Source organism: Anolis sagrei, chromosome 9 (genome assembly GCF_037176765.1).
Source record: "Anolis sagrei isolate rAnoSag1 chromosome 9, rAnoSag1.mat, whole genome shotgun sequence".
In the NCBI taxonomy this organism is placed as follows: domain Eukaryota; kingdom Metazoa; phylum Chordata; class Lepidosauria; order Squamata; family Dactyloidae; genus Anolis; species Anolis sagrei.
The window spans coordinates 17,318,658-17,345,689 of record NC_090029.1 but is presented as its reverse complement, the minus strand read 5'-3'; the positions used below and the strand labels follow the sequence as shown (position 1 = coordinate 17,345,689).

The 27,032-nt window shown below is 42.5% G+C and overlaps 1 protein-coding gene across 3 annotated transcripts in view; it reads left to right on the top strand.

The window, feature by feature from the left end:
• MCTP2 (multiple C2 and transmembrane domain containing 2) overlaps positions 1-27,032 on the top strand; it is a 166,269-nt gene that overhangs the window by 99,592 nt on the left and 39,645 nt on the right. For all 3 annotated transcript variants that reach the window (XM_060755639.2, XM_067471307.1, XM_067471308.1), the window contains exons 15-18: positions 808-909; positions 2,801-2,875; positions 3,149-3,268; positions 21,669-21,791. In XM_060755639.2, the coding sequence (XP_060611622.2) occupies positions 808-909; positions 2,801-2,875; positions 3,149-3,268; positions 21,669-21,791 (420 nt within the window). The remainder of the gene's footprint in view (positions 1-807; positions 910-2,800; positions 2,876-3,148; positions 3,269-21,668; positions 21,792-27,032) is intronic.

Sequence of the window (27,032 nt, the reverse complement as noted above, 5' to 3'; positions counted from 1 at the left end):
TTATAACAGTCAATAGGATGGATATACCTGGGATTTGTAGTATGCAGGTGGACTAGAGATCTCTGGCACAGAATTCTAAATACCAAACAAAAACACAAATCCCATAACACTTGAGAGTGGAATCAAAGTGCTATAACTGTACAGTGTGCACCGGCCCATAGTGATTCTCCAAATACTATCTGCCTTCATTTCGTACCCTTTCTTCATTTCCAATTTTGAGATGCAGAAGTTCTTCTCCTTGCATTGAGATTTGCTTCTTTGCCATATTCATTTTCCCTACCATACCCATTTATTTATGCACCGAAAGGACATGTTTTTGTACACATATCCTCCTGAGTAAAGTATGTTTCTCACCATCTTTTGATTGCTGTTTAGCCACTTGTGTTTTGAAACTGTATATATTGTTCTGTGCATTCAGAAGGTACAGCAAGCTTTGCTAAAGTGTGAATTTCTGAAGCAAGGTGTGCTTTGCCTTGCCATAAACTTGGGAAAGTGTGAATTTGATAATTCCCATGAATACTTTTGAAAAGGCCATCTTTCCTCAGGCAAATCTAAGATATAAAGTGCTTTAGAAAAGGTTTGCAACATATGTGTATTTTTCATAGAAAATAATAGTACTCTTGCACAAATCTTTTTTGAATCAAATTATGGATCATGAAGTCAGAAGATACTATGATGTCAAATGATGCTGGATATTTGCTTTGGGTTTAAGTCTGATGCAAGATGGTGAAACTATTTTGGGGATAGCATTGGATTATGGAGCTTGTTATTTACCTTTTTGTTTTCTCTTCCCATTTCCCATTGCAGATTAAAAATGGTCAACAAAGCTGCTACACACTTAAGAATAAAGATCTAGAGATTCCTTCCAAAGGTGTGATCTACTTGGAGCTGGAGGTCTTATTTAATCCTGTAAGTTGCATGTCTTACGTGGATCCAATATAATTTTGTAAGGAAGTGCTACTTTACCAAATCATAGGGGAAGAAATTGGATTGTTTCAACATATTGTGACTTGAAGTGAGCCACAGCTTCAGATGTCCACAAAAAAAAAAAAATAAATAAATAAAAATGCTCTTTTATGAAATGCTGGGGGCTCCCAAGTGTTTTGGGTTTCTGATTTTCTATTTTTCTTTTGCATTTTGGAATATATGTATTTGGACGTCCCTACATAACATGCTTTCTTGGACCCTGATTTAAACATAGAATTCATTTATGTTTCATAAATACTGGATTAAGTAAAGGTAAAGGTTGTCCCCTGACATTAAGTCAGTCATGTCTGACTCTGGGGTGTGGTGCTCATCTCCATGTCTAAGCTTAAGAGCCGGCATAGTCCATAGACACCTCCAAGGTCATGTGGCCGGCATGACTGCATGGAGCGCCGTTACCCTCCCGCCGGAGCGGTAGCTATTGATCTACTCACATTTGCATGTTTTTGAACTGCTAGGTTGGCAGAAGCTAGGGCTGACAGCGGAAGCTCACGTCGCACCCCAGAATCGAACCTGTGACCTTTCGGTCAACAAGCTCAGCAGCGCAGTGCTTTAACCCACTGCGCCACCGGGGACTCTAAATACTGGATTAGTGCACGAAATTCATTCCTACCATTCCTACAATTTCTTTCATATTTTCCTTTTCTTTGGAAGCATGAAACAGGAAGCCCCCTCCCCACACAAAAATCTGCTCAACATGAAAACCTACTTTTGTGTACATCTGAACTTGCCTCCTTGCCTTGGAAAGAGAGTGCTTGAGTGGCGGGGTGTGCACACAGGCCTCAAACGCACTCCCTTTCCACCACACACGCACTCTCTTTCCAATGTAGGTGCATGTGTGGGTGGCGTGCAGGCAGGCCCAGAAAGCGCACACGCCTATCAGTGCCTGCAGCGGAGTGCCTCTTACTGTAGAGTAGAAACAGCAGGTGCCAAATAACAACGCATTCCGGGAAAGGGAGCCAGTGGGTGGGAAGCCCCCCCCCCGCCTCCCCCACACACACCATAAATATCCGATTATTGGGGCCCCAAATCAAAAGCACCAAAAACAACCCTCCCAATTTTGGGAGGCTCACAAAAAAAATCCCAAATTGGGGCCCCCAACAAAACCTGGGACACAAAATGGAGCAAGGTGTACCCCGAAAGCACAATCCTAATAAATACTATTACACATTACCAGGGGGTTGTTTTAAACAATATTTCGTAATAAATTTCTGCATGAAACAAAGTTTACACACGTTGAACATGAGAAAGAAATAGTATCACTTCCTCAGCCAATTTGAGATTTTGAAATATTTCTCATTTCAGTTAATTTGCAGTTAAAGTGTAATAATAATGTTATAACTGTGTTGTGTGAACTTGTTGAGGTCCTTATCATACTATCAATCAGCCATTAAATTCCTATGGTTATGATATTTGTATTGTCCTTTTTGTGACTATTTGCACATGTCTTTCTCCCATTCTAAATCATTTGGCAGCTGAACAATGGTTTCTAACGGGGAATTTAAAAATACTTTAAATTAAATGTTTATATTTAATCCTTTTTAATGCTCATATATTTTTGTATATTTTAAATGGTTAGGCTGATGATTTTATGTTAAGCTACTTTGAGTCCCCCTTGGGGAGATAAAGTGGGATACAAATCAATATAACAACAATAACAGGTGGGCCGACCCTTGTGCCAATGTATTTTCAAAGACTGTGGTAGCAAAAGCAATATTAGCAAGCATATATAGCATTTAAGTGATATTTAAATGACAGATCTTGGAATAGTTACTAATACAATATGGTTCTTTTATATATATATATTCATTTTCAGGTAAAAGCAAGCATCAGAACCTTTTCTCCGCGTGAAAGACGGTTTCTGGAAGACAATCGCAAGTTTTCCAAAAAGGTATTTCATTTTCTCATTCTATTTTATATGCAGCCAACAGTAATTTATGCTGGTAGAGTATAGAAACTTTCCAATGTTACAGTTTCCCAACAGTGGGAGAATAATTAGGAACCTATCCTCATAGTTTGGGTGTAACAACAAACCGTGGTGTGACATGATCGTAAACCTGAACTGGAATCAGATTTGTATTTATTTCACCACTTAACTTGTCCTGTTATTTTGAGAAGCTCATTGTGTTCATCCAGTCTTCTATTTAAATATGTCTTCTTCCAGATCCTATCGAGAAATGTCGATCGTGTGAAAAGAATCACCATGACAATATGGAACGCAATACAGTTTATTCGAAGCTGCTTTCTTTGGGAGTCCCCCATAAGGAGCGTGATGGCATTTGTGGTAAGTGGGGGTTCTTCCCATATAGACTGGAATGTGTTTTTCCCCAATGGTTTTTGTAGTTAGGTAACAGCAAGTTCAATGTCCTTAGTAGTGATGGTCCATGTAGGTTTGCGTGGAGACAGTGGTGTCATGTAGACCAAGCTTGATGTGCTTCTTCCTGAAATAATGGATTGATCATGTCCATGTCCTCATATGGGCCTCATCTATACTACAGTGTAGACCCATGCCATACGGTTCAGTACAGTTAAACTGCATTATATTGTCATAGGATGGGTTCGTGAAATGATTTAGAGTTTCCAAAACACAGTCTCTTTGAATCGCTGCACTCTGGATAGCCAGTGTCCCAGAAGCAAGCAAAATACAGCAGAGTCCTTTCATAGCAAAAACAAGCTTCAGCCTGTCTATCAGCAGAGTATAACTGCAAGCATCTGACCTTATCTACACACTAGAAAACTTACGGATACAGGTTTCCATCCAAAATATACAGAGGCTTTAACCTTCACCATTGCAATATATGCAAATGTACAATCACCGGGACTGTGGCACAGCTGGCTGGGGGTCAGCTGCATTAAGATCACTATTAATCAAAAGGTCATGAGTTTGAAGCCAGCCTGGGTTGGAGTGAGCTTCTGACTAATTTGTGTACCTTTACAGCCTGAAAGACAGTTGCATCTGTCAAGTAGGAAATTTGGATACCGCTTATGTGGGGAGGCTAATTTACAACGTCATAAAAATCTCCAGTAAGCATGCAAAGAATGAGGAAGTACTTCATCAGTGTCACAAATGGGCGGTGAAGAAACAGCTCCCCTGGTGGCCAGAATACCCTCATCAAAAGCTGGAATGTTAAATTGCCTCTGTGTCTGTCTATATATGTTGTGTGTCTAAGGAATTGAATGTTTGCCATGGATATGTACATTGTGATCCACCCTGAGAAGGGTGGAATATAAATACTGTAAATAAATAAATAAATGAGTCAGGATACGCAGATTCACTTTCAGGCTTGTTCTTACAAATAATCAGATTCTCAGAGAGTCACAAACAGAATAGACAGATGCTCACACTGAGTTACGCAGGAGACAGAAAGATGGAACCTTCAACCCCCCTTTTATAGCCACCTGCTGACAGGTCATCAGTAAGGGACAATGGCTGATGCAACCTCTTTGCAATACACTTCACAATACACCTCAGCTTTTACTACAACCCCTTTCATCATGACATGAGCAGTCATTTCCCAGATGCTATCAATATTCCACATGTTCATCAAACAATATTTTTCTGTTACTGGAAATGCTGTCATTGCTATCTGACATATATGAGTTTACACTGACCGTATATTGCACAGTATAAATGGGGCCTTAGTCCATAGTCATCAAATGTGTGTATGGTTATGAAAATTGGACAGTGAAGAAAGCTAGTAGGGAGTGGATAAACACATTGGTTAGGTGATGCTGAATGAGAGTTCAACTATGATCTCTAATCATCGTCATCATCATAATCACTATGATTATTTATTTATTATTTATTTATAGTATTTATATTCCACCCTTCTCACACCGCAGGGGACTCGGGGGATTACAATGTGCATATACATGGCAAACATTCAATGCCATAGACACACAACATATATAGACAGACACAGAGGCAATTTAACATTCCAACTGTTCTTGAGGGTATTTTGGCCACCAGGGGAGCTGTTCCTTCAGCGACCATTTGTGACACTGATGAAGTACTTCCTCATTCTTTGCATGCTTGCTGGAGATTTTTATGGCCTCGTAAATTAGTTAGATTTGCCTCCCCGCATAAGTGGTACCTAAATTTCTTACTTGACAGATACAACTGTCTTTTGGGCTGCAAAGGTCAACAGCAAGCTACACAAATTGGTCAGACGCTCACTCTGACCCAGGCTAGCTTCGAACTCGTGACCTTTCAGTCAGTAGTGATCTTAATGCAGCTGACTCCCAGCCAGCTGCGCCACAATCCCAGTGCACAATCATCTATTTATTTATCTGTATCCCACTTCTGGGTATGAGGGAACTATCGCAATCTCTTCTTCTCTTCCTCCATGACTAGGGCAGTGGCAGTTGGGATGAAAAGATAACGTCTTAACTGCTTCTGGGTAGAGGCATAATGGAGCTGGACCTGCCTCCTCATCTCTCCCTGTTATTATTTATTTATTTATTTATTTACAGCTTTTATATTCCGCCCTTGTCACCCCTCAGGGGACTCAAAGTGGATTACAGTGTACACATATATGGCAAACATTCAATTCCAATTTTTGACATACAAACATATACAGACATACACAGAGGCTTTTTCTGGCCGCCAGGGGAGCTGTCGCTTTCATCGTCCATCTGCGACGCTGATGAAGCACTTCCACATTCCCCACATGCTTCCCCGCTGGAGTGCTTTGCTGGAGTCTTCTTTATGGCCTCATAAATTAGTTAATTTAGTTAATCAACGTATATCCCCATACCAAAAAAGGGAAATGCGAAAGACTGCTCAAACTTCCGTACAGTGGCCCTTATTTCTCATGCCAGTAAGGTAATGCTCAAGATCCTGCAAGGAAGACTCCAGCAATACATGGAGCGAGAGTTGCCAGATGTTCAAGCTGGGTTTAGAAAAGGCAGAGGAACGAGAGACCAGATTGCCAATATCCGCTGGATAATGGAGAAAGGCAGGGAGGTTCAGAAAAACATCTATTTCTGCTTCATTGACTATTCTAAAGCCTTTGACTGTGTGGATCATAATAAATTGTGGCAAGTTCTTGGTGGGATGGGCATCCCAAGCCACCTTGTCTCTCTCCTGAGGAATCTGTACAAGGACCAAGTAGCAACAGTCAGAACTGACCACGGAACAACAGACTGGTTCAAGATTGGGAAAGGCGTCCGGCAAGGCTTCATACTCTCACCCAACCTTTTAACTTGTATGCAGAACACATCATGCGAGGATGTGCGGGGCTTGATAAATGCAAAGCTGGGGTGAAAATTGCTGGAAGAAACATTAACAACCTCAGATATGCAGATGACACCACTCTGATGGCCGAAAGCGAGGAGGAGCTGAGGAGCCTTCTAATCAAGGTGAAAGAAGAAAGCGCAAAAGCCGGGTTGCAGCTAAACGTCAAAAAAACCAAGATTATGGCAACAAGAATGATTGACAACTGGAAAATAGAGGGAGAAACCGTGGAGGCCGTGACAGACTTTGTATTTCTAGGTGCAAAGATTACTGCAGATGCAGACTGTGGCCAGGAAATCAGAAGACGCTTACTTCTTGGGAGGAGAGCAATGTCCAGTCTCGATAAAATAGTGAAGAGTAGAGACATCAGACTGGCACCAAAGATCCGCCTAGTCAAAGCCATGGTATTCCCTGTAGTAACCTATGGATGTGAGAGCTGGACCTTCGGGAAGGCTGAGCGAAGGAAGATAGATGCTTTTGATCTGTGGTGTTGGAGGAAAGTTCTGAGAGTGCCTTGGACTGCGAGAAGATCCAACCAGTCCATCCTCCAGGAAATAAAGCCCGACTGCTCATTGGAGGGAAGGATACTAGAGACAAAGTTGAAGTACTTTGGCCACGTCATGAGGAGACAGCAAAGCCAAGAGAAGACAATTATGCTGGGGAAAGTGGAAGGCAAAAGGAAGAGGGGCCGACCAAGGGCAAGATGGATGGATGGCATCCTTGAAGAGACTGGACTGACCTTGAAGGAGCTGGGGGTGGTGACGGCCGACAGGGAGCTCTGGCGTGGGCTGGTCCATGAGGTCACGAAGAGTCGGAGACGACTGAACAAATGAACAACAACAACAAATTAGTTAATTTAGCCTCCCCACACTTGAAGGTGGTACCTAATTTTCCTACTTGACAGATGCAATTGGTTGGAAACGCACTCCAACCCGGGCTGGCTTTGAATTCATGACCTTTTGGTCGAAGTGATCTTAATGCAGCTGACACTCATCCAGCTGCACCACAATTCCTCCAGTTCTCCATCTAATCTAGCTGTGCTCCATAACATACAGCTTACTAGTATAGAGACATATTATAAATAGCAGCCAGGCCCTTTTTATATACCCAAATTCAACTGTGAAAACGGTGGAGAAAAACACTACAAATAACATGACAGTCTCCTTGAGGCAAATCATAAAAGAAGTTAGCAACTCCGTTTATGTCTTCTTCTCAGTTCTCGCTGAATCCTCAGTCTACACATTCCGGTCGTGAAAGTTAAGTCTGCTGCCATGGAGCTAATTGCTACCAATGGATAATACGTATTTAAAAAACATTTTTAAGGTTAATTTTAAACGTTGAATGGCTGTTGTGAGGAATTATGCCTCGTTGCACATCCCGCTTATGATTTTCCTCCAGAATAAATACCCCTTCTATTGACAGTTTGCTGAATATTAATGGTAATTATGTCATTTAATGAAATTACAGTTTTCTTAATGCAATTACTATAATCTGAGAGAAATTAAAAGGATGTATTTGACTGCTTCCCCCCCCCCCCCCCTTCCTGGGAAAAGCACAGGCACATGAGGTTGAATGCTAGAGAGGAGACCAAGCTGGATTTGATGCTCTTGAGATGTGGCCTTCTCATAATTCAACAGTTGAGAACTTTGGGGAGAATTTTCTGAAGCTGAGTTGGGGTTGAGCCACTTAGGAGACTTCTTTATATTGTGAATTAGATTAGGTAGGATTGTTGTATGCGCCCACTAATGCCCCATCTCTCCTACCTTATTCATGCCTAGCATTATTTTTAACTTTAATTGCATTTGGCCCAGCCACATATTTTAATTGTGTGTTGTATTATTGCCATAGTATATTGCTTTTGTATGAGTTTTATTTAATTTAAGCGTACCTGTCCGAACTTATCTCCTTCTATGTCCCACCTCGGAGTTTAAGATCTTCTGGGGAGGCCCTGCTCTTGGCTCCGCCTATATCACAAGTGAGGCTGGTAGGGACGAGGGACAGGGCCTTCTCAGTGGTGGCCCCTCGCCTGTCAAATTCACTCCCTGGGGAAATTAGGTCATCAGCGTCCATCCTCTCCTTCAGAAGGAAGCTGAAAACATGGATATGGGACCAGGCCTTTGGGTAATCTGGCAGACTGACAAGGTAATGACAACCAGAATCTGGCAAGGACTATGGTAATGCTGAATGGACTTACAGATTTTAGAACTCGCTGAACGTTGGCCACTAGATTGGCTTTTAGTTGTTATTGTATTGATGTATTGTGGGCTCGGCCTCATGTAAGCCGCACCGAGTCCCTTGGGGAGATGGTAACGGGGTATAAATAAAGTTTAATAATAATAATAATAATAATAATAATAATAATAATAATAATAATAATAATAATAAATTAATAGGTACCCAGCGATGCTAGAGTTGTAAATATTAAAAGCAGTCATTTTTTTTGGGGGGAGGAGGCATTATGCATGTATAGTTCCCATAGAAACCCAGTTTTTAACTTTCAGTAGGCCTTTATAATGCTGTTTTTTTCTTATATATGTCTTATTTCACACAATTTTTCCTCGAATGTACATTTGATAGGAGCACCACCTTTGCAAAATTCAGAAAAGAGGGGCTGCCAAGGGATAGTCATCAATGTATTAGCCGGGGAAGTGTTAATTAGGTCTCCTCCTACTGACATCTTTGCTTTCATTTTTTAAAACATTATTTTATTTATTTTTCCAATTTTTTTTTAGTGTGAATCTAAAGAAATTACATGGAAAGTGGGGGAACGATATGTAGAAAGTAAGAAAGTGGGAAAAGAGGGAAGAGATACAAAAGATATCTTTGCTTTCTGATGGTCCAATTTGCACACACTTTGTTTCGTGCACGGTATGAGTACAAATATTGTATAAAATCACCTTCAGGTGTATAAGATGTATCTGAAAGATAAACGAATTTCACATTTCAACTTGGATCCCATCTCCAAGAGATCTCGTTGGGCTTTCCAAAATGACAAACAGTTCCTGTCCCAATAATTTCAGATAAGGGATGTCCAATGTATATTTGAGGAGTACCCGGTGGTGCAATGGATTAAAGCACTGAGCCACTGAGCTTGTTGACCAAAAGGTCACAGGTCTGAATCCGGGGAGTGGTGTGAGCTTCTGCTGTCAGCCCCAGCTTCTGCCCACCTAGCAGTTCAAAAACATCCAAATGTGAGTAGATCAATAGGTACCACTCCGGTGGGAAGGTAACAGCGCTCCATGCAGTCATGCCGACCACATGACCTTGGAGGTGTCTAGGGACAATGCTGGCTCTTCGGCTTAGAAATGGAGATGAGCACCACACCCCAGAGTCGGACATGATTGGACTTCATGTCAGGGGAAAACCTTTCCCTTTACCTAATGTATCCTTGCTTTTATTTATTTATTTATTTCAAATGCTTCTACCCCGCCCTTCTCAACCCCCTAGGGGGGACTCAGGGCGGCTTACAAAAGGCACAATTCGATGCCTAACAGTTCACAAAATACAATATACAAAATACAATATAACAACAACAATTATAACTAGTTAAAACAAATTAATACAATAGAAGCAATACAATCATCTTGTGGTCAACGTTCGCCAATTCATAAATCCATAGTCCATCCAGCATTATCATAGTCCTTTCCTACTCTGGTCGTCATTGTCCTTTACCCATCTGCCAGCTTACCCAAAGGCCTGGTCCCATATCCAGGTTTTTAACTTCCTTCTGAAAGAGAGGAGGGACGTTGATGACCTAATTCCCCCGGGGAGTGAATTCCACAGGCGAGGGGCCACCACCGAGAAGGCCCTGTCCCTCATCCCCACCAGTCTCACTTGTGATAAAGGTGGGGCCAAGAGCAGGGCCTCCCCAGAGGATATTAAACTCTGAGGTGGGACGTAGAAGGAGATACGTTCGGACAGGTACGCTGGGCCGGAGCCGTATAGGGTTTTGTAGGTCAACACGTTTTCTAGCTTACACGTTAGTGCTTACGCAGATACGCCTTTTCTTCCTCGTTCCTCCCTTTTCACTCCATGGATTCCAGTCAAATAGTACCTCCTCACCATTGTTTGGCTATACTTGGCAAGCTGAAGGTCCTTTCCTCCCTCCTTGCTACCATTTGAGCGGGTTGTCTTGGCAGTGGTAACCTGCAATTATATCCACTGCAGGTGACAGTTACAAGAGAGCAGAACTAGCAATTTTAGAGATCTGATCTGATGGGTTTTTTTCCCTGGAGAGAACCCCCTTTTGTGGTCCAGGTAGCTATCTTCATGGCTCGGTGTTATGCATTAGCTCAGGATCACTTCCTGCATCTTCTATTATTTTGACTAGTGTCTGATGCCAACCTGGGCTTTTGTGTTCTACCTTTCATCATTGGAAAGTAGCTAAATTCTCATTGTTTCTGCCTGAACAGTCAGTTAGAACTTTTTATATTATAATGATTTAAAGTAAGAGTGGGCAACTATGAAAGGCTGTATTAGCCTACTGTCCTGAATCGCCCTTCAAAAACAGCCTTTAGACAATATTGGAAGTAAAATAAAAATGCTTTACTTCAGCAAACACAAAGGATAAGCAAATGCAATTGAAAAGTGCAAAAGAAAGCAAGGAAGTCTTAATCCAGACACAAATTCAAGTCTCTTACAAGGTCCTCAAAAGAAACACCAATCTTCCATCGGACAATAGACGATGAACTTAGTCTACAAAGCAGATTCCATAGGAGTGAAAACAGCAGTACCAGGGTCATTCTTACCAGCGAATGCTGACTAATCCTGCCTCAGATTTAGAGCCCTGAATTCCTCACGCAGGAGGAGGTAGGGTGTCTCCCAATTAGCTCAGCGTTTTTAGCAGCTATTCTGGATGAATGACGTCTGTGCTCTGTCTCTTTTTGTCTCTCTAGAAATGTGGATGCTTTCAAACCCTCGTTGTCTGATTTTTCTTCTCCCTCCAATTCCTGAGCACTTCCCTGCTCCTTTTCCTCTTCCAAAGATGATGAATACCCAACACCTATTAGAAGTCTTTAGAGAGTCACCCTTCCACTATACACACACACACAGGCTGTACAATTGAGGAAAAAAAGTTACAAAACTACTATGGAAAGGAGAAGGAGATAAATGGCAAAGATAAACGAATTTCACATTTCGACTTGGATCCCATCTCCAAGAGATAGAATCATAGAATCATAAAATAATAGAGTTGGAAGAGACCTCATGGGCCATCCAGTCCAACCCCCCTGCCAAGAAGCAGGAAAATTGCATTCAAAGCACCCCTGACAGATGGCCATCTAGCCTCTGTTTAAAAGCTTCCAAAGAAGGAGCCTCCACCACACTCCAGGGCAGAGAGTTCCACTGCTGAACGACTCTCACCGTCAGGGAGTTCTTCCTCATGCTCAGATGGAATCTCCTTTCTTGTAGTTTGAAGCCATTGTTCCACGTCCTAGTCTCCAGGGAAGCAGAAAACAAGCTTGCTCCCTCCTCCCTATGACTTCCTCTCACATATTTATACATGGCTATCATATGTCCTCTCAGCCTTCTCTTCTTCAGGCTAAGCATACCCAGCTCCTTAAGTTGCTCCTCATAGGGCTTGTTCTCTAGACCATTTTAGTTGCCCTCCTCTGGACACATTCCAGCTTATCAATATTTCTCTTCAGTTGTGGTACCCAGAAATGGACACAATATTCCAGGTGTGCTGTAACCAAGATCTCATTGGGAATGCGTAGATTTTGCATTCCCTGCACTGTCTATCCCTTGGATTTCCCAAGAAGAAAGGAAGGTCTCCAAGAAGCTGTGCAAACAACAGGGTCATGTGTGTGTGTGGTCCGCTTTTTGTAGAAATCCCAAAGAAATGATGCAAGACTTTGGTGTAAGTCAGCAGTCTGCAAATCCTAATTGCTTCAGGCTGTCTGGTTGCCTGATTTACAAAGCCCATGTTCCTGTTAACCCCAGTTTTTGCGTTACTGAAATATCATAACTATTGACGTGTGTGTAGTGCAGTGGTTGCTCTTGTTGACAAAAGGTACACAAAGGCCTGGAAATTCCTAAAACAGAGTGTATCACATAGCAACCATTTCTTGTTTATTGCAATTCAGATCTTCCTCCTCCATTTTTGGGTGTGTGTGTATGGGGACACAAGACATTGCATCCTATGTTGGAATATATACTGGTCCATTCCCACCTTCTTAGAAACCTGTACGAAAGGACTCCTGAAAGAAGAAAAGTCTCTGCAAATTTCAAGAGGGAAAAATTGAAATTCCTGTAGATGGCGATAGGCAATCACAAATAGCAGGGAAAGTCTAGCTTTGAATATTCACTTCCAGCCTTCTTTTTCTTCCTTCTTGCAGTGCTCTCTCCCACCATAGCGCAGCCAGAAGTTATTATGATTTTCTTCAAAGTTTCTTTTTCTTCTCTGTTGCTTCAGCTCCAGTCCAACTCTTCTTCCTCCATTGTGGTCTATGGAAGGGGCCACAGACCCATTTCAAATGGGCACCCTTACATCTTGCATATATAAATCTATATAAATAAAAAATTATTAATAAATAAAAATGTAATGTTCAGTTCTTGTGGGTTTTTTCGGGCTATATGGCCATGTTCTAGAGGCATTTCTCCTGACGTTTCGCCTGCATCTATGGCAAGCATCCTCAGAGGTGAGGTCTGCTGGAAATGGGGAAAAGGGGTTTATATATCTGTGGAATGACCAGGGTGAGACAAAGGAGGAAACCATGAAAATGAACAAAATCTGGCTACCAGTATTAAAAAAAAGAGTGATTCCAGCCATGAAAGCCGTCGACAATACAATGTAATGTTCGTTTGTGGGATTAACAGAACTCATAAACCACTGGACAAATGGACACCAAATTTGGACACAAGACACCTAACAACCCAGTGCATTTCCTTCACTCAGAAAATTGATTTTTTCATTTAGGAGTTGTAGTTGCTGGGATTTATAGTTCACCTACAATCAAAGAACATTCTAAACTCCACCAATGATGAAATTGGGCCAAACTTAGCTCAAAGGACTCTCATGACCAACAGAAAACACCAGAAGGGTTTGGTTGGCATTGACCTTGAGTTTGGGAGTTATAGTTCACGTACATCCAGAGAGCACTGTGGACTCAAACAATGATGGATCTGGACCAAATTTGCCACGAATATTCCATATGCCCAAATATGAACACAGATGGAGTTTGGGGGAAAGAAACATTGACATTTGGGAATTGTAGTTACTGGGATTTATAGTTCACTTACAATCAAAGAGCATTCTGAACCCCACCAATGATGGAATTGGGCTAAACTTCCTACCCAGAACCCCCATGACCAACAGAAAATAATAAGGCCATCCAGTCCAACTCCCTTCACCAGGGCAAGAAAACACAAACAAAGCCCTCCTGACAAAGAGCCATCCAGCTATAGATATAGATAGATATGATTCTCTCACACACACAGATATAGTATGATATATTTGAAAGGGACCCCTAAAGAAGGACAATAATATGTTGCATGTTCCAGAATAGGCAAACCAGACAATCTCTACTGACAAAGAAACAACAAGAAGTACTGTTCATCCATAAGCATCAAGACATTACATATATTAGAAACCAACACTTTCTCATTACTTTATTTTCGAGATCACCAGACTGGGCCACAGCAATGCGTGGCAGGGGATGGGTAGTTGTATGTAAGTATATATATATGTAGAGAGAGAGAGAGAGAGAGAGAGAAAGTGAGTGAGGGAGGGAGCATTATATTTATAGTATCAAAATCATATTTAAAACATATACATTAGAACCCCCACCTCCCAAAATGTGAGACTTTTTTCTACTCCAATAAACATTATATTAACCTGAACGCTATTAAAATCACAACTGACTGGTGCTAATTGTCAACCTATTCAAATAATCCATATAGTATCAAAGTGTTTCATTATCACATTGCTCACAGGGTAATTTATATGGAAGGAGAAATGATTCATTTGCAAAATGTGTTTCCGGAATGTTTTGTGGAGTTTTTAGTTGGGTTTTCTGCCTTTAACATAATTCTGTATGTTTTGGATGGAATGGTTATTTGTTTGTGTATTTTTCTTTTGTACAGCATTACTTAGGCGATCCCTCATTGTCCGAGTAGGATAGTCTTCCAAGATCAGTGTACTGGTGGGTCCGTAGGTAATTGTGGAGCCCTATTCTTGATCTGCATCTTCTCCCACAGTGAGGGCATTGGTTTCGAGACAGAAGGTGGTCCCAGTCAGGGTTGGCTTGATGCACCTTCTTCTTGGTACCTTTCTCACTTTCGTCCTCTATTCATGCCCTTCAAATTCTATACCACTGCTGGTCACAGTTGACCTACAGATGGAGTGCTCAAGGGCTAGGGCTTCCCAGTTCTCAGTGTCTATGCCAGAGATTTTAAGGTTGGCTTTGAGCCCATCTTTAAATCTCTTTTCCTGCCCAACAACATTCCATTTTCCATTCTTGAGTTCGGAGTAGAGCAACTCCTTTGGGAGATGGTGGTCGAGCATCCAGACAACATGGCCGGTCCAGTGGAGTTGATGGCGGAGAACCATCACTTCCAATGCTGGTGGTCTTTGCTTCTTCCAGCACACTGACATTTTTCTGCTTGTCTTTCCAAGAGATTTGCAGGATTTTCTGGAGGAAGCGCTGATGGAATCATTCCAGGAGTTGCATGTGATATCTGTAGACAGTCCACATTTTGCAGGCATAAAGCAGGGTTGGGAGGACAATAGCTTTATAAGCAAGCACCTTGGTATCCCTATGGATGTCCCGGTCCTCAAACACTCTCTGCTTCATTCAGAAAAGAGCTGCACTCGCAGAGCTCAGGCGGTGTTGTATTTCAGTGTCAATGTTGACTTTTTTTGGAGAGGTGGCTGCCAAGGTAGTGGAAGTGGTCAACATTTTCTAATGTTACACCATTAAGCTGTATTTCTGGCATTGGAGAGGGATTGGCTGGTGACTGCTAGAAGAGCATTTTGGTTTTCTATTTTTTCTACGACATTGAATGTCTACTGACTTTGTTGTTCACCACCCTGAGTCCCTTCAGGCAGATAACATGATATAAATAAAGATTATTATTATTATTATTATTATTATTATTATTATTAGCAAACCCACATGATTATGGAAATGTATGTGACGCATCTTTTTCAGTCACACTATTTGGGGTTAGATCAGGCATGGGCAAACTTTGGCCCTCCAGGTGTTTTGAACTTGAGATGTTTGAAAAAATACTGTTTTCTGCACAAAAGCTCAAATTTTCCACAAAATAATATTTTCTGTGCAAAAATCCTAGGATGTGCAGACTTTTCACGACTAAGTCCTGAAATGTGAAGAGTCCCCCAAAACTGCAGTTTGTGAAGACTTTCTCATAGTGAGAAGAAAAGTGCAGGAATGTTTTGTTGTTTCCTTCACAAACCAAATTAGCAAGGATTTGCATTCCCTGTGTAGGGTAACGAGTTTTTACTGTGCATTTTATTTAAATAGCTTTATGCAAAGATATCTATACTGAAAGGTTAAATATTAATGCAGTTAGACACCGCTTGAACTGCCAGGGCTTGATGTTATGGAAGACTGGGATTTGTAGTTTGGTGAGGCACCAGCATTCTTGCGAAGAGGGTACAAGGAAGAGAAATCCTCCTGATTTTGAGTACCCTCAAAATAGATATACCCAAAGGCTAAATATTAATTCAGTTAGACACTACTTGAAGTGACATGGCTCAATGTCATGGAGCCCCCAGTGGTGCAATGGGTTAAACCCTTGTGCCGGCAGGACTGACGACCGACAGGTCACAGGATCGAATCCGGGGAGAACGTGGATGAGCTCCCTCTGTCAACTCCAGCTCCCCATGCAGGGACATGAGAGAAACCTCCCACAATGATGGTAAAACATCAAATAACATCTGGGCGTCCCTTGGGCAAAGTCCTTGCAGATGGCCAATTTTCTCACACCAGAAACAACTTGCAGTTTCTCAAGTTGCTCCTGACAGGAAAAAATGTCATGGAAAACTGGGATTTGTAGTTTGGTGAGGCGCCAGCATTCTTGGGCAGAGGGTACAAGGAAAAGGAAACCTCCTGATTTTGAGTACCCTCAAAATAGATATCTATACCCAAAGGCTAAATATTAATGTAGTTAGATGTGACCTGAATCGCCAGGACTCAATGTTATGGAAGCCTGGGATTTGTAGTTCGGTGAGGCACCAGCATTCTTAGGCAGAGGGTACAAGGAAAAGGAAATCTCCTAATTTTGAGTACCCTCAAAATAGATATTTATACCCAAAGGCTAAATATTAATGCAGTTAGACATGACCTGAACTGCCAGGGCTCAATGTTATGGAAGACTGGGATTTGTAGTTTAGTGAGGCACCAGCATTCTTGGGCAGAAAAGGCTCAAGACCTTGTCAAACTACGATACTCGGGATTCCATAGCACTGAGCCATAGCAGTTTAAGTGGTGCCAAATTGCATAAATTCAACAATGAATCTAAGAAACAGGGCAGCCAGGAAATGAAACTTTTCAATATTCGGAATTCAGAGAGAACTCCAAGCTGAAGCTTGGGACTTATTGTTCTCTAACTTTTGGCTGGAGCTTCAAAGGCAGGTTTCCCAACAAACTGGAGCCGAGGAGGCCATGCGGTGGGTCTCACAAAAAAGCAGAAGAATCCTTGTTGTTTGTCCCATGGGGTCGGTATGTTGGAGGTTCTTTATTTTTGGCAGACGGCATTCTGTTTTTTGTTGGGCTGTTCAGCCTAAAAAGCTGTCACTATCTCTTTCATGGAGACTTTGAACAGATGCCTAAAACAGTTGCTTAAAAGAGAGAAGGATGTGGATTTTTTTGGTCTCTTTAAATAGTGAAATCTAGACACATCGTCGTCCAAGGATGCTCTGCTCATCTTCACGTATCGACAATTCCCCCCCTTCCTCTTGTAACTCACACGGCGGCTGCATCGCGCCCGGTGTTTCATCTGTATATAAAAATTAAAAATTCAAATAAAAATCTGGCCCACATGAAGAAGAGGCCCCTTTTGGGCATATGGTTCATTATGCGCATTTGTTTAATTACTAAAACGCTTGTGACGGGTGAGCGTTCTCTCCCTCCTGCCCTTGCTTTCAACATGTAAAGCCCAGCCATTCCTCTAGCATTGGATATTTGGAATGAAGATGAAGGGTTTCCATCTTCTCGCCTTTAAAATGGTAATGGCGGCAATTTCTTGGATATTCAAATCGGAAGCATGCCTGTCATTTAAATCCATGTAGAAAGCACATGTGGGCATGCAAAAGTGTACAAACAAACACACACCATTGGCATCAATATCTGTGACTAGCTAACTGTCTGAAGGCAAAACCGTGTGTTAAATCCTGGGCGGGATCTTATCAGTATCTTACACATGTTGAATTTCTCTGCAAGAATAGCTTGGTTGGGAGTGAAATGTACTCAGTGTGCATGGATGTGGCATGAACTGCAGACAGAGGTGCATTGCACATGGATGCACATGAGTCACACTGCCAATGAATGTGAATGCTCATTTGGGTACGTCTTCAGCTGCACGTTTGGTGCCTCTATGATTTTACCATTTAACACAAAGGAGGTTCAGTCCAATTAGAGCAGTGGTTCTCAACCTGGAGGTCGGGACCCCTGGAGGGGTCACAAGGCAGTATCAGAGGGGTCACCAAAGACCATCACAGACAGTATTTTCTGTTTGTCTGTGTGGGAAGTTTGGCCTAATTCTATCGTTGGTAGAGTTCAGAATGCTCTTTGAATGTAGGTGAACTATAAATCCCAGCAACTACAACTCCCAAATGTCAAGGTCTATTTTCTTCAAACTTCACCAGTGTTCACATTTGGGCATATTGAATATTCGTGCCAAGTTTGATCCAGATCCACCATTGCTTGAATCCACAGTGCTCTCTGGGTGTAGGCAAACTACAACTCCCAACACTCATGGTCAATGCCCACCAAACCCTCCCAGTATTTTCTGTTGGTCATGGGAGTTCTGTGTGCCAAGTTTGGTCCAATTCCATCATTGGTAGAGTTCCGAATGCTCTTTGAATGTAGGTGAACTATAAATCCCAGCAACTACAACTCCCAAATGACAAAATCAATCCTCCCATGACACTCCAATAAGAATACATCCTGCATACCAGATATTTACATAACAATTCATAACAGTAACAAAATTACAATTATGAAGTTGCAATGAAAATAATTTAATGGCTGGGGGTCACCACAACATAAAGAACTGTATTAAGGGGTCGCGGCATTAGGAACGTTGAGAACCACTGAATTAGAGTTTGGAGGAGATTTAGAGTATACTAGCCTATACAACCAATGTTGTCCATGTTAGGCATTTTTGTAACACTATTACTCGTTGTTCACTTTTCAGTTTTAGAGCCGGCGCAAACTAGCGTCTTGGGAGAGCAAACTGTGCCAGCACAGTCGAAGACTCTGCCTCTGTCTCCGCCTATTTCTCTGCGGCCGCGTGGTTTCCCTTTGCTAGGACAACGATGTGAGCGTACTCTCGCTGTTGAATTCTGTCAACAGCGAGAGTACGCTCGCATTGCTGCCCTAGCAAAGGGAAAACCACGCGGCCGCGGATAAATAGGCGGAGACAGAGGTGGAGTCTTCGACTGTGCTGGCACAATTTGCTCTCCCAAGACGCTAGTTTGCGGCGGCTCTTAAATATGGTCCCATGAACACCTGCCTAATAGGACCTTTTATAAAATCATACAGCTGAGAGTCCCAAGACTTGATCAAGCTGCAACTCCCATCAGTCCCTGATCTGGATGGCTACCATTCCTATCGGCTCCATATCTAGTTGGGCTTTTAACTCTCAACTCTCCTTCTAATTGTTCAAAGGGCTCAGCCTTCATGTTAGGGCACAACAGCCATCATCCCCATACTGATTAGCCAAGGAACAAGGATGTTGAGGATGAGACTGGGAAGTAGATACTGTATATTAGATTAGGTCGTTAACTGTTTTATATTGGTGTATTGAAATTTTGCTGGTTTTTGTGTGTTGTGAACCGCGGTGAGTCACCTTTGGGCTGAGACCTGCGGTATAGAAGCAAAGTAAATAAATAAATAAATAAATAATAGATTGTGCTATCAGATTAGTTAGGAGGATATCTGCACTTTTGGTCTTGGTTGGGAATCACACGATTCTTTGGACGTGACTGGACTCCAACTCTCATTCTCCTCCATCACCCCCAGCCCTGCTAGTTTTTTTTAATCATGAAGGATATGTGCACCATATTTGGTCCAGATCCATCAAGGCATGTAGGAGTCTTTGTGTTACAAATCAGCATACATATAAACATGCGTACCTACTTTGGCTTTCCTATGTATAGATAATCCTGATGTAGGATCTTGGGCAATACTATATGATTCTTCTCCTCCAACCACCTCTATTAGTCAAAGTACAATGACTATTGCAGAGTAGTAGTGTCATGCAAGGATAGGAAGTAGTATTTTATTTATTTATTGTGTCATCAGCAACCATACCATTGTATTACAATTCTAACAGAGCAAAACAAACACACAGATTAAAAAGAAAAGAAAAAAACACACAGATTTTGCAAATTTGGTAGTTGGTTAAATGTCCTTTGACCAGTATCTGGCCACTTGGAGTGCCTCTGGGGTTGCCGCAAGAAGGTCCTCCATTGTGCATGTGGCAGGGCTCAGGTTGCATTGCAGCAGGTGGTCAGTGGTTTGTTCTTCTCCGCACTCGCATGCCAAGGATTCCACTTTGTAGCCCATTTCTTGAGGTTGGCTCTGCATCTTGTGGTGCCAGAGCGCAGTCTGTTCAGCGCCTTCCAAGTCGTCCAGTCTTCTGAGTGCCCAGGGGGGAGTCTCTCATCTGGTATCACCCATGGATTGAGGTGCTGGGTTTGGGCCTGCCACTTTTGGACTCTCGCTTGCTGGGGTGTTCCAGCGAGTGTCTCTGTAGATCTAAGAAAACTATGTCTTGATTTAAGTTGTTGACGTGCTGGCTGATACCCAAACAGGGGATGAGCTGGAGATGTCTCTGCCTTGGTCCTTTCACTATTGGCTGCTACTTCCCGGCGGATGTCAGGTGGTGCAATACCGGCTAAGCAGTGTAATTTCTCCAGTGGTGTGGGGGATAATGTGATAATGCGGCATGTCTCATTAAGAGCCACATCCACTGTTTTAGTGTGGTGAGATGTGTTCCACACTGGGCATGCATACTCAGCAGCAGAATGGCATAGCGCAAGGGGAGATGTCTTCACTGTGTCTGGTTGTGATCCCCAGGTTGTGCCAGTCAGCTTTCGTATGATATTGTTTCTAGCGCCAACTTTTTGCTTGATGTTCAGGCAGTGCTTCTTGTAGGTCAGAGCACGGTCCAAAGTGACTCCCATGTATTTGGGTGTGTTGCAATGCTCCAGTGGGATTCCTTCACAGGTAATCCTCAGAGCTCGAGATGCTTCTCTGCTCTTAAGGTGAAAGGCGCATGTCTGTGTTTTAGATGGATTAGGGATCAGTTGGTTTTCCCTGTAATAGGCAGTAAGAGCACCTAGAGCTTCGGTGAGCTTCTGTTCTACCATCTCAAAGCTCCCTGCTTGAGTGGTAATGGTACGATCATCAGCATAGATGAAACTCTCTGTCCCTTCTGGCAGTGGCTAGTCATTTGTGTAGATGTTGAACATGGATGGAGCAAGCACGCTCCCCCGAGGCAGGCCGTTCTTCTATTTCCGCCATCTGCTTCATCCAAATGAGAGAACAGTAGAAATGTTTGAGCAAAATGCCTGAGCAAAGGCTCCTCAGAGCAAAAGCTAAACTGTATTCTAATACCTATACAGTTATACCCCACTGAGTGTGGTCCAAACTTACTAGTTGACCTACATTAGCAGCTGCACATAATAATCAACGGTATAAGGTTTTCTTTAACACACACACATACTTGATCCTGTTACAATTTACTGTAACAAGTTGAACTTCCGTTTGATGGTTCTTCTTTTCCAACAAAGCAACCTGTTTGCATTTGCTGCAGTTGTAGTTTGCCAGATGTTTTTGAGAACAAATAAGCGCCCAGCCTTAAAGAAACAAGAAACAAATACTCAGCTCTCTAGCACAAGGCAAAAGTTAAGGTTCTCCCCAGTACAGCACACTTCTTGCATCCTCTTCAGCCTCGGAGCCTTTGCATTTAAAGGGATGAGAAGCTCCTAACTGACCTTATGGATGATTCAGATGAAAATAAGAGAGAGAGAGAGTTAAAACTCATCGTCTTTCATGAAAGCAAAAAGCAGGGTGGGAATCAAAGGTTAGCTGAGATTCAAGAGTGCATATTTACTGGAAGAAAGACTCCAAAGCTTTATCTCCCCTCCACCATCACTCTTGCCTTGTTATTGTTTTCTTTGTGTTTTGTTTTCCTCTAGGAAGGGCAAACGAGCTAACCATCTCCCACAATGCTCTCTACCTTGCTTTGTTTCTTCTAGGCCTTTGTGGTCACGGTGTGGCATTTTGAGTTGTACATGGTTCCCTTGGCTTTGTTGCTGCTGTTTGCTTACAATTTCTCCTTGATCACGCCGGAGAAAGCCACCAGCATCCAAGACCCACAGGTATGTGACTCCATTCTTTGTTTCTCAAGCCTGATTGTAATTTATCCTTGAGCGACAGAGGAAGCCAAGAACTTTCGGCACCTTACATTTGTTATTATTCCAGCTAGCGATGTCGGATTTGCAGGTGACAGTTTCTACTAGTTGTTTTCTGCTACATGAAACTGGTTCTTCTACTTGCTAATGATGGATCTGATGGAGAAAATGTGGGGTTGACATCTCCATTTGTTGTTGTTCATTCGTTCAGTCGTCTCCGACTCTTCGTGACCTCATGGACCAACCCACGCTAGAGCTACCTGTCGGCCGTCACCACCCCCAGCTCCTTCAAGGTCAGTCCAATCACTTCTCCATAGGTACTACTAAACCCAATACTTGCAGGAGAACTTGGTGGAAAAGATCTTGGAGTCTTAGTAGAGAACAAGTTAAACATCAGCCGACAGTGGGATTTTGGGCTGCATCCAAAAGGGTCTAGTGTCCAGATCGAGGGAAGTCATGGTTCCTCTGTATTCTGCTTTGGTTAGACCTCTTTACCTGGAATCACAGTGTGCCCAGTTCAAAAGAGATGTTGATTCTAAGCTAAAAGGGTCCAGAGGAGGGCCACTAAAAGAGAGAGTTCCACTGTTGAACAGCTCTCACACTCAGGAAGTTCTTCTTGATCAATCAATCATATCTAACTAATCTCTATCTTTATCATCTGCCCAGCTCTATCTATCTATCTATCTATCTATCTACCTACCTATCTATCTATCTATCTATCTATCTATCTATCTATCTATCTATTAGGGCTGGGTAACAACGGAAAAAATTGTTTCTAAACTCGTTTCATTTTTAGGGGGTCCATTGCGTTTCGTTTTTTAAAAGAATTCCGAATTTTTCTTTTAAAAAAATTCGTTATTTACGAAATTTCGTAAATTTCGAATTGATTCGTTAATGGCGGACGCGATTGCGCAATACGCTAAAAAAACCTCCAAATGGGACAGGGGGAACTTCTGAAGCTTCCCTCTCCCTCTGTTGTTGACTGTTGGTGTGATAATTAATTTTTTTATCACTGATGAAACAAACAACAACTATAAAACTTGCACCAGACATACGGAAATAATAACAAAACGATTTTGAACCGATTTCGAAATGATTTCGAAACAATTACGAAACAATTACGAAATAAATTGAATTTTTTTTTTCTATTTTTAGTTGCTCCTGCATGGCTCAATATCAGACCGTAAGCTAATTTAAATACGAATCAATAACGAATTACGAAATTAACGAACGAAACCGCCCAGCCCTACTATCTACCTATCTATATATCTATCGATCTCTTTCTATATGTTTTAGTCATATTGTAATCTGGCCTAAGCCATGTGGAGAGGTAAGTAAGAAATAAAACTATTATTATTATTATTATTATTATTATTATTATTATTATTAGGAGCCCCCGGTGGCGCAGTGGGTTAAACCCCTGTGCCTGCAGGCCTGAAGACCGACAGGTCACAGGTTTGAATCTGAGGAGAGCATGGATGAGCTCCCTCTATCAGCTCCAGCTCCTCATACAGGGACATGAGAGAAGCCTCCCACAAGGATGGTAACACATCAAAATATCCAGGGGTCCCCTGGGCAACGTCCTTGCAGATGGCCAATTCTCTCACACCAGAAGCGACTTGCAGTTTCTCAAGTCACTCCTGACATGACAAAAATTATTATTATTATCATTATTATTTCTGTCTATCTATCTATCTATCTATCTATCTATCTATCTATCTATCCATCCATCCATCCATCCATCCATCCATCTATCTATCTATCTAATCATTGATCTATCTTCTGGTTTCTTTCGTTGCTTCTTTTCATCTCATCCCTTCTCCTACCCTGAGAAACTACTTTCAGATTGGAGTGAAATGGATTTTCCATTAACTAACACCCCCCTTTTTTTGCCGCACACTCTCATGACAAATGGTAAGGTGCCAAGTAATCTGTGCCAAGTCCCAAACCCTAAAGAGAGAACCTTTTGGACATTTCACATGTCCTTTATTACATCTCGAAAATGGGAAGTTTTGCCACTTGATGAAATTTGGGACACTTGGGGCATTAACTGCAGAAGGGGATCATTTCCCCCTCTTAAAAAAAGAAAACCCAAACTATTATGAAGCCGAGCAAATCTGATGAAGGATGAAAAGGCAGAGCCAACAGCAATCCCACTCCATCACTTGTTCTCAAGTGAGACATCAGTGTCCTGCTAAAATCTAAACCATTTTCTGTGCCATCGCTAACCAGTTGATGGATGTTCTGATTTTACTGTACATGTCACAGAGAGCATTTTTCTTTCATTCTGAATGTACTCCAACCTTATTATATTGACTATCCCAAGTGAAGGTCACTAATATTGATAGGTTTGAAAAAGCGATTCAACAAAACTTATGTAGAAGACTGCCAATAGCTAGTTGTTATGGTGGCCATTTATGCCTTATCTAATGTGACGTACCAGTTGGGCATCCTGTATTTGGAATTCCAAAATCAGTAACGCTCCGAGAGCGATGCCTTTGCTTTCTGGTGGTTCAACATACAATACACTTTGTGTTACATATAAAAAGTATTACAAATAAGGCATATAAAATTGCCTTTGTGCAATGTATACAAGGTGTTTATGAAATATAAACAAATCTGGTGACATCTCCAAGATGTCCTCTTCTGGACATATATACAAAAGCCTCCATAGAAGGAGCCTCCACCACACTTTGGAGTAGAGAGTTCCACTGCTGAACAGCTTTCACAGTCAGGAAGTTCTTCCTAATATTCAGGTGGAATCTCCTTTCCTGTAGTTTGAAGCCATTATTCCATTGCATCCTAGTCGCCAGGGCAGCAGAAAACAAGCTTGCTCCCTCCTCCCTATGACTTCCCCTTCACATATTTATACATGGCTATCACGTCTCCTCTCAGTTTTCGGTTCTGCAGGCTAAACATGCCCAGCTCTTTAAGCCGCTCCTCATAGGGCTTGTTCTCCAGACCCTTGATCATTTTAGTTGCCCTCCTCTGGAAACATTCCAGCTTGTCAATATCTCTCTTCAATTGTGGTGCCCAGAATTGGACACAATATTCCAAGTCTTGTCTAACCAAGGCAGAATAGAGCATGGGTACCATGACTTCCCTGGATCTAGGCACGATACTCTACTCTATACTCCCTGGATTTAGGCACTATACTATACTGCGGAAACTAAGATATTCTGGGGAGGCGCTGCTCTCAGTCCCGCCACCATCACAGGCGCGTTTGGCGGGGATGAGAGACAGGGCCTTTTCGGTGATTGCCCCCCGGTTATGAAACTCCCTTCCTGGCAATGATAGATCAGTTCCCTCCCTCCTGTCCTTCAGAAGGATGGTGAAGACCTGACTGTGCAACTAAGCCTTTGGGGCAGTGCAATTCAGCAAAATGGCATCCTGAGATGCTTTTTAAGCAACTTTTAATGTGGATATAAGTGGCGCAGTGGGTTAAAGCACTGAGCTGCTGAGCTTGTTGATTGAAAGGTCGCAGGTTCGATTCTGGGGAGTGGCGTGAGCTTCCGCTGTCAGCCCTAGCTTTTGCCAACCTAGCAGTTCGAAAACATGCAAATGTGAGTAGATCAATAGGTACCGCTCTGGCGGGAAGGTAAGGGCGCTCCATGCAGACATGCTGGCCACATGACCTTGGAGGTGTCTACGGACAACGCTGGCTCTTCGGCTTAGAAATGGAGATGAGCACCACACCCCAGAGTCAGACATGACTGGACTTAATGTCAGGGGACTACCTTTACCTTAAATGATTTTAATGTTTGTATATAATTATGGTTTTATGTCCCGGCATTGAATGTTTGCTGTATATATGCTGTGCTTCATTTTGAGTCCCCTGCAGGGTGAGAAGGGTGGAATATAAATGTTTTAAATAAATAAATACTCATATTTATGCAGACCAAAATCCCATTGGCTTTTTTAGCTGCAGCATCACATTGTTGGCTCATGTTTAACTTGTCCACGAGGAGTCCAAGATCTTTTTCATAAGTACTGCTATGCATCCCTCATTCTGTATCTTTGCATTTCATTTTTTCTGCCTAAGTGGAGTATCTTAGAATACCAGATCTTAAAGAGCAAGAATGCTAAGGTTTCGATCATGAAGTAAAGTATCTGATATCAACACTCAATGTCCAGTTTAGAATGGAATTTGCCACCCAGGCATCAATGATTAAACCCAATTAAAACTTGAATGGACAATAGTCAAAAGAACTCTGGAATGATATCTAAGGCCAGATGGAAAGAGTCTTCCAGGGCAGCCCGGGCAGCTTAGCCCCAGAAGGACCGTGCACTGGTGACACTGGAGGGATCGAAGGTAGCGCAGGGGTGATGGTAAAGATCCCGGTATAGCTGAGACAGTCTCACACCAGCGGTGATAGATGTAATGGGACACAGCCTCTAGCCACGTGGTGACATAGAATCATAGAATCAAAGAGTTGGAAGAGATGTTCAATGTATTGTCGAAGGCTTTCATGGCTGGAATCACTAGGTTCTTGTAGGTTTTTTCGGGCTATAGGGCCATGTTCTAGAGGCATTTCTCCTGACGTTTCACCTGCATCTATGGCAAGCATCCTCAGAGGTAGACCTCACTACCTCTGAGGATGTTTGCCATAGATGCAGGCGAAACGTCAGGAGAAATGCTTCTAGAACATGGCCCTATAGCCCAAAAAAACCTACAAGAACCTAGTTGGAAGAGACCTCATGGGCCATCCAGTCCAACCCCCTGCCAAGAAGCAGGAATATTGCATTCAAATCACCCCTGACAGATGGCCATCCAGTCTCTGTTTAAAAGCTTCCAAAGAAGGAGCCTCCACCATACTCCGGAGCAGAGAGTTCCACGGCTGAACGGCTCTCACAGTCAGGAAGTTCTTGTCCTTGTGGATAAGCCCAAGGCTGAGTAGACAGCAAAGCTGGATGTCAAATACTCATGCCCTAGGGTCTCTCCTGCAGCAGGGCCCAACAAAGTTAAACCCCAAAAGAGATATTTTGGGGGAACCTCTTAAGCTACACAACATGGATACGTTTCCAATAAAATAGGACCTTGGTATCTTACTTACTTAGGCGATCCCTCGTTGTCCGAGTAGGATAATCCTCCAGGGTGGGTTCGTAGGTGACTATGGAGCCCTATTCTTGATCTGCATCGTCTCCTGCGGTGAGGGCACTGGTTTTCAGGTGGAAGGCAGTCCCAATTGGGGTTGGCTTGGCACGCCT